Source organism: Coenobita brevimanus, chromosome 107 (genome assembly GCF_032717465.1).
Source record: "Coenobita brevimanus isolate Jiangsu-jjx chromosome 107, ASM3271746v2, whole genome shotgun sequence".
In the NCBI taxonomy this organism is placed as follows: domain Eukaryota; kingdom Metazoa; phylum Arthropoda; class Malacostraca; order Decapoda; family Coenobitidae; genus Coenobita; species Coenobita brevimanus.
Genome location: NC_137060.1, coordinates 24,575,412 through 24,590,834, shown reverse-complemented (window position 1 = coordinate 24,590,834; position 15,423 = coordinate 24,575,412). Strand labels below are relative to the sequence as shown.

The 15,423-nt window shown below is 41.3% G+C and overlaps 1 protein-coding gene across 2 annotated transcripts in view; it reads right to left on the bottom strand.

The window, feature by feature from the left end:
* Positions 1-14,956, bottom strand: part of LOC145416670 (RNA-binding protein squid-like) — a 39,632-nt gene extending 24,676 nt beyond the window's left edge. For both annotated transcript variants that reach the window (XM_080285607.1, XM_080285606.1), the window contains exon 1: positions 14,713-14,956. In XM_080285607.1, the coding sequence (XP_080141733.1) occupies positions 14,713-14,882 (170 nt within the window). In that variant the 5' untranslated portion in view covers positions 14,883-14,956. The remainder of the gene's footprint in view (positions 1-14,712) is intronic.
* Between the last annotated feature and the right edge of the window lie 467 nt (positions 14,957-15,423).

The following is a 15,423-nucleotide window of genomic DNA, read 5'->3' as shown; positions in this document are numbered from 1 at the left end:
TCTCAATAATGGGGCTGTAATTAGTACTCTGTACTGTACACAGGTCTGCAGTGTTGACCTGTAAACAAATGATCACACTGGACATGCCACAATCCTATTTTCCTTTAAGTATTAAATCTTGTATCTATGCATGGTACCCTCAAGAATATGGAAGTCTACTGTATTAAGTACAGTGACTAAAGAATCATGGACTTGCATTTGTAAAATACTATGAATGTTTTGAGGCAACTTTTACTGACAGTATTGCTGCAATTCTGCGTAGAACAAAATAGACCTAAAAGAATTAACTTAACTGACTTCACAATATCCACCAGTCTCACAGCCTGTACACTCTAGGAGAGAGTGAGATTCTGGAATTCTGCAGTCTAGGCTGCATCATGATACTATTGTCCTTTTTTATAATCCAGTTAACAAGTCTCTCACAGCTGCTCTGTACAGGGATACCCCGGTTTAATGATGCAATTGGTTTAAAAAAAAAAAAAACCTTGGCAGGGTATCGTATCTCCGGGTTGACTTAACATGGAAAGCATAGGGATACATTTTTGAGCCTTGGGTTTCCCCCCCAACCAAGCCCTAAACCCACCCAAATGAGTAAAAAAAAAAAAAAAAAAAAGTTTAAAGCCAATCTGAATGACCGAACAACTGTAAAAGATGCTAAGTCTCTCTTATTTTCCACCACTTATTTAGAAATTCTTTGGCATTTTCAAAGAGTTTTTCCTTGAACAGCTCGAATATCAACACATGATTTATCAACGTCACAGTTTTCATCAATGCATGAAATATATTCTCTAAGGTTTTCAAAATTATTAATACTTATCTAAAATTATTACTAGGTATTCCACGAGAGGTCGGATGACAGATTAATGGTCAAACACGAAATATTCTTTGTTGAGTCGCCTAGTTGTCCACACTGTCTTGTACCTTGTTTTATGGGCAAGAATCTGTACCCCAAATGACAGTGTTCATTCCACCTATGACTAAAACATTAATCTATCTATCTATTGCCAGACTCCTCAATCCCGTTTGGGGTGGCCACAAACAAATCGCCTCCAAGTCACCCTGTCCCCCGCCATTTCACTCCCCTGCTCCCAACTCACACCCCCCTCTCTCATATACCTCTCCATCTCATCCTCGGCCTCCCCCTCCCTCTTTCCCCCTCCACCTCACTCACATACACTCTCTTCGTCAGTCTTTCACCCTCCATCCTCTCCACATGGCCAAACCACCTCAGTGTGTTCCTCATAACGCTTCCTATCACATCCACATCAACACCACAACGCTCCTTTATATCCTCATTCGTCAGCCTGTCTCTCCATGTGACTATACAGGCTCCTCTTAAATAACTCATTTCCACGGCTCTCACTCTTGACTTGTGTCCTTCCAACAACGTCCAAGCTTCACTTCCGTACGTTAGAGTTGGTATTACAATACTGTCATGTAGTAACTTTTTCACTTCCATGCTCACTTCCCTGTTTCTTATTACTGCTTTCAAAGAACCAGCAACCTTTCTTCCCTGCTGTACCCTTTCAAGCACTTCACCCTCCAAACCTCCATCCTTACTCATCACACTACCCAAGTACTTAAACATACTCACATTTTCCAATTCCTCACCATCCAACCTCGCTGTACATTCACTGACTTCACCTCTCTCAAAGACCATCACTTTACTCTTCCCTACATTCACCTTTAGATTCCGTTTCTTACACACTCTCTCAAACTCATCCACCAAGCCTTGCAGCTCCCCTTCGTCTTCACTCAACAACATGGTATCATCTGCAAACAACAGTACAGGGAGTTTCCAAACACTATCCTCTCTCACCAGGGCCACTCCAACATCCACTACCCTACCTTGTACCTCTTTTATTACCCCATCCATGTACAGATTGAACAGCCATGGAGACATGACACATCCCTGTTTCAACCCAACTTTCAAAGAGAAAAATTCACTTAGTTCACCATCCACACGCACTGCAGCCTTTGCACCATCGTACATACTCTTCACAGCATTCAACAACTTCCCATCTATTCCATATATTCTTAACACTTTCCACAATCCTAGTCTATCCACCCTGTCATATGCTTTCTCCAAATCCATGAAAGCCGCATACAACTTCTTTCCCTTCTCTAGAAACTTTTCCACTAAAGATCTGAGAATGAATATCTGATCTACACAACCTCTTCCCTTCCTAAAGCCTCCCTGTTCTTCTCCAACTAATTTCTCTGTTCTTTCTCTAACTCTGTCAATAAGTATCCTACCATATACTTTTCCTATTATACTAAGAAGACAAATGCCCCTATGATTACCATACACTTCTTTTTCCCCTTTTCCTTTGTACAAGGGAATAATTATACCTGACTTCCAATCCTCCGGGACTCTACCTTCCTCCCAGGCCAATCTGCACATCTTCCACATCCATTCTACTACTATCTCTCCCCCATGCTTCAGCATTTCACCACACACTCCATCAATTCCTGGGGCTTTCCCTGAGTTAACTTTCTTCATTGCTTCCACAACTTCTATCCTACTGATTTCTTCCTGTCTTCTCACCTCCCTCCTTCTTCCAGCCATTCCCCAGCCACTTATACTCGCATTACTTCCATCCTCCACGTTCAACAATTCCTTAAAGTGTTCTCTCCATCTGCTCACTTTTTCTCCCTTCTCCACTAGTAATCTACCATTTTTATCTTTCACTCCCCTGCTAACTTCACTTCCACCCTGTCTTACTCTTTTCACCTCTTTCCAGAACATTTTCTTACAATCCCTCCACTTTACACTCAAATTCCTTCCAAATTCCTCATCCACTCTCTTCTTACTCTCTCTTACTAATCTTTTCACCTCTCTTTCTTTCTTTCTACATATAACTCTCTCTTCCGCCTCTCAACTTCTTCCACGCCCCTATTTCTCATCCATTCATTGTATGCTTTCTTCTTTTGTGTCACAGCCCGTTTCACCTCTTCAGTCCACCACGCTGTTCCTTGCACCCCCCTCCGTCTTCTCTTCCTTCCACACACCACATCACATGCTGCACATATTTCTTCTGTAAATATTCTACACACACCTTCCACGTCCCCCATCTGCTCCAACTCATATTTGCCCAATCGTTCCTCCACTTCTCTCTTATACTCTGCCTTTTTCTCATCCTCTTGTAACCTTTCCACTCTCCTTGCAACTACTCCTTCCTCTCGTCCTTCCCTTCTTCTATTCCTCCATCTTACTTGAACTTTAACTCTGGCCACCACCAAGTAGTGGTCAGAAAGTCCACTCCCCCAACCTGTATAAACTCTTGCATCCAATATACATCTTCGCATCCTTTCATCCACACACACATAATCAATCATTGCCTTCCTTTCACTCAATTCACCACCCACCCTTCTCATCACTCGCCATGTATACCTGTGGATCATTTTATGCCTGAAGAGGGTATTGGCTATCACCAACCCCCTCCCAGCACAAATGTCCACTAATGCACTCCCATTCTCATCTATCTCAGCAGGCACACCCCACTCACCAACTATTCCATCCACCTTCACATTCCCAACTTTACCATTCATATCACCAATCAAAAACACTCTATCATTCTTCCCAAACTTTTCCATGCACACTTCTACATTTGTCCAGAACACTTCTCTCACCCTTCTAGCACAATCTTGCGTTGGCACATACACACACACACACACTCGCCCACATTTGTATTCCAACTTTCAACTTTACCCACACAATCCTTGATCCAACTGATCCATACTGTCTTATGCTCCTCTTCCATCTTTTACTCACAACTATACATACTCCTTCCTTTGCCCTCTCATTCTCACCTACTCCTGCACATATACCCCATCCATACTCCCATTCTCTCACACTTTCTCCTCTCCATTTTGTTTCAGTTATTCCACATACATCCACTTTCGCATCCTCAAGCACCTGGACAATCTCTCTCTCTTTCACCTCATCATTTGCTCCCCTTACATTCCACGTTCCAATTGCAATGTCCTTTGTCCGGTCCTTGGTCGTCAACGTTTGGTCAGTCCTTGTCCGAGGCTTATTGTTTGTTTTTTTAGTTAGTTGTTTTCCGGGGAGGGGCACTAACCCTCCGCCAACCCTTTTAGTCGCCTTTTACGACAAGCAGGGATACTGGGGGAGTATTCTTGACAAACCCCCCTACCCCCAGGGACATTAATCTAAGTCTAAAAACAGTTTATAAATCAACATAAGCAAAATTTTGGTCTAGAATTTCATCAAAATCGGCAAAAAAAAATAAATAAATAAAAACCTACCGCAAAACCGGGGGTATGGTGGTATTTGAACCTCCATCACTACTGCAGGGTATCGCATCTAGGGGTATTGTAAATCTGGGTTTACCTGCAATACAGTCTCAGGGTTTCCCTCAACATAAGATCACAAGGCTATACAGAACACCTGTCAAATATGATACAGTACAACCTCTATATACCAAACTCTCTTTTAACAAATTTCAGTTTCAACGACCACCTTGAACTGGCCAAACGTTATGTTCATTAAATAAATTACGTTTGGAAGAAGACTGGACACGAGGGAAACACTGACCAACATGACGTGATGAACAAACGTATATTCATCCAAGACCTACTTGCAGTCTTTATTTGCAGTGCAAGCTAAGAATAAACACATGTTACGTACATTTATTGAGAAAAAGAGCCATTCAGACCTAGCTGTGTTGTTGTGTACGATTGTACGGCAGAAGAACCCTCTCTATTTAACAATCTTTGTTCAGTAGAAGCCACATCGCCTAGGAAATTATCAAACAGCACGGTGTTCAGCTATAACTTTAACGTCAAGGGTCTGGTACTAATTAGCTTATTATATCAAGGGTGTACTGTACCAGCAGCATCACCTGGCTCTATCTGTGTACTGTACTGGAAATGCACTGCAGTGCTACTCCTATGTAACCCTATACACTGCAATACAGTAAAACCTCGATATAACGGACTTCAATAAACCAGAATTTGCTTTTATTGGACTCAAGGAGCTCCCAGACTAAATTCCTTTATATCGGAAAAAGTCCGATAAAGCCAGAAGCAGTCCGCACGGCCCGACCACTTCAAGTATGTTCACCACAATAAGGTAACTATAAGACATATTTATGTGTACAGTACAGTTTTATTATATATATTATACCATTTAATTAATGCAGTGAAGTTATAACACAGTACAGTACCACAAAGGAAGTCAGAACAGTTTAAAAACCGATCATGCAATCCGGACTAATGTCTGATATATTGGAAAAAGTCCGGGTTAGCAGGGGGAAGTCTGGATGTTGTTTTTATCGGAAATTTGCATTTTTCGGACTGGCTTGGGCCCCAATTAGTCCGTTATAGTGAGGTCTTACTGTACTATACTTCACCTGATGCATACTAGTTGCTTTACAACCTTCAACACCAACCTTTTTTTCTTTTTTTAACCACAGTAGAAGCTTGATTTAACAAGCATCAATTTAGTGGAAGCCCCGAGATAACGGAATAATTTTTTTCCAATACTATCTATCTATCTATCTATTGCCAGACGCCTCAATCCCGTTTGGGGTGGCCACAAACAAATCGCCTCCAAGTCGCCCTGTCCCCCGCCATTTCACTACCCTGCTCCCAACTCACACCCCCCTCTCTCATATACCTCTCCACCCCATCCCTCCATCTCATCCTCGGTCTCCCCCTCCCTCTTCCACCCTCCACCTCACTCACATACACTCTCTTCGTCAGTCTTTCACCCTCCATCCTCTCCACATGGCCAAACCACCTCAGTGTGTTCCTCACAACGCTTCCTATCACATTCACATCAACACCACAACGCTCCTTTATATCCTCATTCGTCAGCCTGTCTCTCCACGTGACTCCACAAGCTCCTCTTAAATAACTCATTTCCACTGCTCTCACTCTTGACTTGTGTCCTTCCAACAACGTCCAAGCTTCACTTCCGTACGTTAGAGTTGGTATCACAATACTGTCATGTAGTAACTTTTACTTCCATGCTCACTTCCCTGTTTCTTATCACTGCTTTCAAGGAACCAGCAACCTTTCTTCCCTGCTGTACCCTTTCAAGCACTTCACCCTCCAAACCTCCATCCTTACTCATCACACTACCCAAATACTTAAACGTACTCACATTTTCCAATTCCTCACCATCCAACCTCGCCTATACATTCACTGACTTCACCTCTCTCAAAGACCATCACTTTACTCTTCCCTACATTCACCTTTAGGTTCCGTTTCTTACACACTCTCTCAAACTCATCCACCAAGCCTTGCAGCTCCCCTTCATCTTCACTCAACAACACAGTATCATCTGCAAACAACAGTACAGGGAGTTTCCAAACACTATCCTCTCTCACCAGGGCCACTCCAACATCCACTACCCTACCTCGTACCTCTTTTATTACCCCATCCATGTACAGATTGAACAACCATGGAGACATGACACATCCCTGTTTCAAACCAACTTTCAAAGAGAAAAATTCACTTAGTTCACCATCCACACGCACTGCAGCCTTAGCACCATCATACATACTCTTCACAGCATTCAACAACTTCCCATCTACTCCATATATTCTTAACACTTTCCACAATCCTTGTCTATCCACCCTGTCATATGCTTTCTCCAAATCCATGAAAGCCGCATACAACTTCTTTCCCTTCTCTAGAAACTTTTCCACTAAAGATCTAAGAATGAATATCTGATCTACACAACCTCTTCCCTTCCTAAAGCCTCCCTGTTCTTCTCCAACTAATTTCTCTGTTCTTTCTCTAACTCTGTCTATAAGTATCCTACCATACACTTTTCCTATTATACTAAGAAGACAAATGCCCCTATGATTACCACACACTTCTTTTTCCCCTTTTCCTTTGTACAAGGGAATAATTATACCTGACTTCCAATCCTCCGGGACTCTACCTTCCTCCCAGGCCAATCTGCACATCTTCCACATCCATTCTACTACTATCTCTCCCCCATGCTTCAGCATCTCACCACACACTCCATCAATTCCTGGGGCTTTCCCGATTTAACTTTCTTCATTGCTTCCACAACCTCTATCCTACTGATTTCTACCTGTCTTCTCACCTCCCTCCTTCTCCCAGCCATTCCCCAGCCACTTATACTCGCATTACTTCCATCCTCTACGTTCAACAATTCCTTAAAGTGTTCTCTCCATCTGCTCACTTTTTCTCCCTTCTCCACAAGTAATCTACCATGTTTATCTTTCACTCCCCTGCTAACTTCACTTCCACCCTGTCTTACTCTTTTCACTTCTCTCCAGAACATTTTCTTACAGTCCCTCCACTTTACACTCAAATTCCTTCCAAATTCCTCATCCACTCTCTTCTTACTCTCTCTTACTAATCTTTTCACCTCTCTTCCTTTCCACATATAACTCTCTCTTCTGCCTCTCAACTTCTTCCACGCCCCTATTTCTCATCCATTCATCGTATGCTTTCTTCTTTTGTGCCACAGCCTGTTTCACCTCTTCAGTCCACCACGCTGTTCCTTGCACCCCCCTCCGTCTTCTCTTCCTTCCACACACCACATCACATGCTGCACATATTTCTTCTGTAAATATCTTACACACACCTTCCACGTCTCCCATCTGCTCCAATTCATATTTGCCCAATCGTTCCTCCACTTCTCTCTTATACTCTGCCTTTTTCTCATCCTCTTGTAACCTTTCCACTCTCCTTGCAACTACTCCTTCCTCTTGTCTTTCCCTTCTTCTATTCCTCCATCTTACTTGCATCCTAATTCTGGCCACCACCAAGTAGTGGTCAGAAAGGCCACTCCCCCAACCTCTATAAACTCTTGCATCCAATATACATCTTCGCATCCTTTCATCCACACACACATAATCAATCATTGCCTTCCTTTCATTCAGTTCACCACCCACCCTTCTCATCACTCGCCATGTATACCTGTGGATCATTTTATGCCTGAAGAGGGTATTGGCTATTACCAACCCCCTCCCAGCACAGATGTCCACTAACGCACTCCCATTCTCATCTATCTCAGCAGGCACACCCCACTCACCAACTATTCCATCCACCTTCACATTACCAACTTTACCATTCATATCACCGATCAAAAACACTCTCTCATTCCTTCCAAACTTTTCCATGCACACTTCCACATTTTTCCAATACTGATTTATTTTATTTATTTTTTTTTTTACCAATTTGAAGGAAAACTTCTGTTAAAGAGTATACTGTAATTCTGTTGGGGAAATTCTGTCCCCAAAACCACTGAATTGCAGAAAAAAGTCCCATAAATCCAGCACGTCATTGAGCCCATACCGGAAACACCTCCCCTGATCAGCAGTGTGCAGTGTTGCCTAAAGTCCCCACCAAGCTGCCTGGGTAGCAGTGGGGACTCGGCAACATCACTTGGCCCATGCAGTCTTCACGCAATTCCCCAACTGGAAACAACTGCTCCGCGGATGCACGGCTTTGCCTTTGTACTGCAGCTTTATTTGTGCATTTTTTCAGTGAACCAAAGCCTTTATGAACAATGCCTACAGTTCATGAAAAGAGAGGGGGAGACTTTCTCCTGAACAGAAATTGGAAATAACTGAGATGATGATGATCCATCCCTGATGCTCCCCAGCCCATCTGTCACCCCTGTACCACTTTTGAGTGCTGATGGAGGGTGACTCTGACAGTGACTAAACCACCCCCAGGCCTAACACAGGTTTGGGGGGGGCCAGCATGGCTACCTGTCAGGCATATTTCTGCAACAAGTACAGAACCCCTCAGTCAGGGGGCAAGCCTTACTGTATTTTACTATCCCTATTTACCATACTACAATACTGAAATTGATACAATATTATCCACACCTTATTCTTTATATGAGCATATTTTATTACTATGAAGTATATGTATCACTGTAAACATGCATTTAAGTGTGAGTATTAATTATGGGTTCTGACTGCTGTGTGTAGCATTGAGTGTTAACACAGTCTGTTAGGTTTGGGTGCGCACAGTCAGGAACTCAGCTGAACCACTGGCTTCGTGGATTGAGTGGAAAATTCCTCAAAATACCAGAATAATTTCCTTTATGTTGAACTCAACTTAGCAGAAAATTTGAGAAAACTGAATAGGGGTTGGCTGAATTAGTTAAAACTAGCATCTACTGTACATGTCAACGATAGCCATATGGATATGGCCTTCAGCATGACATGGCTGCTGTACTCAACATTTAAGAACAGGTGACTATACAAGACTGGATATTGGAAATGGCTTGCTTCTGTTCGACTTTCAGTCAAATGGACATTTTTTCAAACTTGCTGCCTTTGGTTATGAAAATACAGTAAACTACATGTGAAACTTCTATTTTATTTGCTGATGAATCCTTCCATCATTTATTCTATTATTGCCTAACTAGGAGCACAGAGGCCCAAGACTAGGCAAATCAGTCCTGACATTCAAAGTTAAAGTGACCAGCCACTTCTACGTTCAAGAACAGCATGTAACTGGTCAGTTCAATCTTTAACACAGCTAGTGACCTTTCCATGGGCCCCTACAGTCCTCATGGGACATAAATGATTAAATGAGCATGGACAGCCAGATGATATTAGCAGCAGAGCCAAACAAGTGACCAAAGTCTCAACACTCACTGCCTATTTCTCCTAAAACCTAAGCTACAATTACAAAGGAACAATCAATAAGGACTCACTTGCTCAGTTCTCCAGAAATATTCTATAAAATATCATTAACAAACCAATAACTTCCATTCAAAATGGATGAACTATTGTATTCATGTGTGAATCATGGCATCATTGCTTCAGGGGGTCATACTGAACGTAATTCTACGCTGTCACCGGTATACAAAAGAATCAACAAATCTCAAATCTGAATATACAACACTACTGCAATATGTAAGTATGTAGGACTATGAATTCCCAAGATAAGTGCAACAATAACAACCTGATTACCATGTAGTTTGTGAGGTACGGAGGCTGGTGCTCTACAATCCCATTCAAAACAATATTAACCTGAGCAGTGTTCTTGGTATGTATGCTGATTTGTTACAAAAATAAAAAAATAAAAAGCCACAACATTCTGCCAGCCCCAATGCAATATTTAAATACCACTATCCCTGTTAACCCTTTACAGGATGGGAAGTCAAACCTATCCTTGATAAAACTGGCTGAGACCAAAACCTGAGTTAACCAACGTCCTGAATGGGTTAAGGTAGTGTTTCTCACATTTTTTCACTTCATTCCCCCAATTGTGGGGATATTAACATCCTCGTGGCCCCCCTTTAGCGTTCTTTAAGCCCCACAAATAATGGCGGGGGGGAAAAAAAAAAAAAAAAAATTGGTGCTCTCCATTTATATTCTAATCTACCTACAGCCAAACACCATGATCTCATAAGAGGTGGCCATTCGACACTGAGTTACTGTAGTTTTACAGGGAGGGACAACCCTCCACCAACCCACTTGTTGACAAGTAGGGGACGCGTATGGGTTGGTTATATGGTTACCACCCAGCTTACAACTATCAGAATGCATATTTTGTTACATATCATAGGATGGATGACACTGCTTTCAGTCAGTCAACCAATTCGATCAATTGATTTGTGGTTGAGACTCTGATAACGCACATTAGGTCCACATTAAACCGGTTTTGACTTTCAATTTTTAAGTGTAGATGGGTGGAGAAACCAGGTTCACATAAATATGCTGAGGAAAATGGCAACAGGATCCTAAGTGCAATTTCACTAACTTTTTGATATGACTGATACATGGAGCACCAGAACATTTTTTTTTTTTTTTTTTCTTCCCCCCCATACAGTCCCTGGCAGCATAATTATTCTTGAGGTCAAGAATCTGTCCTGAGCATCATCAGGAATTGTAGCAAAATCAAGACTGTCAGAGAAAGGATTCCTCATCAATTTCCCTTCCTCCTTGAAGTCTGGGAAGTATCTTTTGAGCTCACTTTCCAAGGATTTCAAGGGCTGAATTATTACACTTTTGAGCAACAGGTCAAGTAGGTGATCCTCTTCAATCTCATCAAGAACAACTGAAAGATTCTCAAACAAGGCAACATTTTCTGCACTCACTTATCTTTGCCAGTTCTGAAGTTTAGCAAAAAGTGCATATATATACAGTCCAAGAAGTGAAATACATTTCTTTCCTTGCCTTGTAGCTTGAGATTCAGCTTGTTTAGCTACTCAAAAATGTCCGCCAGGTATGCAAGACATGACTCCCACAAAACCTGGTTGAAGAGACTTAATAGTTCATCCTTCCCTTTCATTTCCAGAAGTTTCAGTTCTCTGTGAAGCTCAAATACTCTGTTCACAACATAGCCCTTGGATAGCCATCGCACTTTGGAGTAAAAGAGGAGGGATTCATGTTCTGAATCCAAGTCTTCACAGAGTTTCTGGAAAAGGTGAGAGTTCAAATCTCCTGTTTTTAAAAAGTTGACAGATTTTACCAGCCTCCAGGATCTCATAAATGGCACCAGGGAGGGTTTTTGATGCCCGTGCAAAACGATGGATCATACAGTGAATCACTTTCGCATTAGGGGCTACTTCTTTAACAAGCTTCTGTAACCCTGACTTTGATCCTAACATCATCAAAGACCCATCAGTACAGGCTCCACAATCATTTTCCCCTGGCTATTCCACTAGCTGTGAAAAAAGAAGTCAACTTTTCCACTGCAACTAAAGCTTTGGTGGTAGTTTCAGGCTGTGTACAGAACAGATATTCATCTTTGATGTCATGCATAAATACACACTGGTACCTAACAAACGCATGTAGCTGTGCACAAGAATTCTCATCTGTTGACTCATCAAACTGTGCTGCAAACATACCAGTTGGAGACATTTGTTCCATATCAGCTGACATTTCACTACTACTTGTTTCACTGTCACCTGACAAGGGAATCTGCTGAATCTTCACCTGACAAGAGAATCTGCTGAGTCTTACATGCACTTGACTCTCCACAAACCCACTTGACCATCAGCACAAGGCTTAAAGCTTCACCAATCGCATGGGCCTTTTTCTTCCTTGCTATTTTAAGGGAAACCTCATATGATGCCGCTACTACACTTAAGTTCTGTTGCTGGAAAGCACCAATCCCATCCAGTCTCTGTTCATGGTGCTTGAAGAAACGGGTTTTCTCCACATACTGAAGATGGACTGTCCTCAGATGATGCTTCAGCTGACAAGGCCTCAGAGAATCATTTCCCAGCACTTTGAAACACAGCACACGCACAGGTTTCTTGATGCCATCAGCAAGGATTGACATACATCCACAGTTAATGTATTCATCATTGTATAAACTTCCACTTCTTACCAACTCTGGCAGTCATCACAAAGCTATATATGAAAAAGGCCAAACAGATAAATACAGATGAACAGTAAAGTTTAAAATTATGTGGCCACTTGCAATGTGACAATTCACTACACTAAATGTAGAAAAAAAAAAAAAAAATCACCAGTGTCAAACAACTTTCACTAAACTAGCATTTATTTTTTAACAACACCCATGTGAATTAAACTTTATGCAGTATGAAGTCACTGGCCTTCATTATATGATTTTTTTGCAAACAATACGGCATTCATCTGTTCATTAGTTTTTGTTTCTAAAAAGGTACCGTAGAAGAAGTTTAAAGAAACCTTCAACCTGTTAATGCAGATGTTACCACAAGCGCATTTGAGGCAGAATACCTCTGGCATCAAGGTATCTATGAAATTCTCTGGGCCCCATCATCACCTTATGCAATGTTTATGTAAAATCAAGATTACACTAAGAAAATAATGTGAAATATTGGGCAAAAAATGCTAAATGTACCATTACCCTTTGAGTAATCAGATTTAATCATTGCCATATCATTTTCACTCAAATTCTGACAGTAAACAGTAAATGTTGATGCAAAAAAATAGACAAAAAGGTATCAAATGCACCAAAAATATGGGATAACATAGATGAATGCATAATCATCCAAAAACACTGATAATTATAAAGAAAAAAAGTAGCAAAAACATACTGATCAATTTGTAGCCGATTATCCTGCATTAAAATTTCAAATTTCTGGTCAGAGCTGTTATCTGCAATGGAATCAAGTTTGGTGAAAGCAGTTTAACTTAACTTCAACATTTTTTTTTTTTTTCAGCACTGCTTTTAATTAAGATCATTTGGAGAAAGTATATCAAATGAATTTAGTCATACATTTTATATGAATGATGTATTTTTTGGTGCAAGTGGCCAATGATGATTAATAAACAAATGAATAAGAAAATGAACAGAAATGAGATTACAAAGAGGATATGTGAGAGCACTATCAAAGGTAGAGGTGTGGCAGGGAGGCCACCTGTGAACTGGGAAGGCAGAGTAGAGGAATACATACATCATACAACTATACCTATATATCTAAATATATCTACTGGAAAAAAAAAAAAAAAAAAAAAAAAAAAAAGTCATTTTCACAATACTAATTCTACTTAAATATTTTGCATGTAACAATCGATTACTGTACTGAAAGCAGCAGAGAATTCTCAAACTTACATCTGCAGGCACCAACAGTGATTTACTATTTAACTAGCCCACCATGGCCCCCCTAAAATCCTTTACCTTAGGGTAATACTGTATGTACAACTGCTTCAACAAAGTATGGTAAAGTTCCAAAAAAGGTAGTTACACATGACTGTGATGGTATTGCTACACAGCCAGTCACAGGAAAATTGGATGAAAAACACGACACCTTCATCAAAGGTTTCAGGGCAATGGGTAGAAGAAAAATCAGTAATTCTTTACCAAAAGGACACAGCAACTCCACCTATGTAATAACAATCATGATCTCAATGTATGTAATTTTGGTAAATGTGCAACACCAATAGTTTACTGTTGAATTGTGACTGCAAAAAGTTACTGGAAAAGAACAAAACATATCAGTAAGTATTTTTGGGTATTAAAGGACACGGCCAGGTCAGCCGTGACAGTATTTATCGACGATCTCTCCGACTGGCCACGTTGTTTACCATCACTCTGGATGCATCAGTGAATCTCGTGTCAATGCTATGAGAAACAGTTATTTAACCAAACTTAATCCAACCTGACCTAACTTGCATTTCACAGCCAGATTTCAAATGAAAAAAAGTGGACATTAGGAACATACAATATGGCCAGCTACTGGTAGGCATTGGTGGAATATTTATGCATTCTAAATCCTTATTTACAGCTTTCAGATGTATGCTAATAAAAATCCCTAGTGGCTGTGGTGATCCAAGAAAAATAGGCAATCTGTGAAGGGCTCAATTCAACAGAAAATATGGAAAGGCCGTGCCCGTTTGGTAAAGAATTCATGAATAATAAGTACAACTGACCATACAGCAAATGTAAACTTGCATTTTCCCAAGTACAATGGACAAAAATCCAGGCATCCCTAGACTGGACATAACACGCTCCTGAATTAAATGCTCGTAACATCAATGTATTACAAACCCCAAGAACCTTACAAGCTATTACTACAGCACAACGCTCTCGTCTACCAGCAACAGTGGCATCCTGACGAGGTCGCGGATACATTAGAGAAGCATCACCAATCGTTACCGTACAAGTACCATTAATCCCACTACCGTTATGCAGTCCTCACGGGAATTTGCCCTCTCTCTGCTTAACACTGGGTTACATGTGACTAAACTCTCAAAAAAAATAAATAAAAAAAGGCAAATAATATAATGGCGCCTCCATTACCTATCATCGTCCCGGCCTGGCGCGTCTGCTGCCCCGCTGTCCTGCACGGAGCCGGTGTGTCCTTCCCCACTCTGTTCCTGCCCTTCTGTTACGCCGCCACCATTTTCCTGGAAGTCTCCACCACTGTAGTCTTCTGTGAAATCCTGCTGCTCCATCTCTTGGTCCGCCATTAAAGGAAAATCGGCCGAAAACAAGAAAGGGTAAGAGAAGCGCGGAGATCCTCTGGCTGGGAAACGGCGGAGTGAGGGAGCAGCGGCGGGTGCGCAACAGAATTGCCAAGTTCAGAGTCACAGATCTCGCTAAGCTTGCTCTCAAAAACCGCTAGAATGTCCCCATATATAAAAATCTCGAGAAAGCCACAAGAAAAATGCTAAATTTCGTAGTACACGGAAAGGACTGTGGAAATAGCTAAGATATTGCCAGACTTCTTGTAGACTGACGCTGAAAAATCATTGCTAAAAGAAAGCGATTAGCTACAGATCTAGCAAGACAACGTTAAGTTGGCAGTCCCTTGATGCGCGGTCGCTACACCAATCATGGGCCACAGACCTAAAATCCACGCCCTCACAACCAATCATAACCCACGATACTGTTGCTCCAAGGGTCGTATTCTCGTAAGCTTTGGAAGCTTTTCAGCATCTCTTTCGTCGCAACATATCGTGATTTATTACAGCTCTATTACATGTTGTTATTTATATCTTCATTTTATAT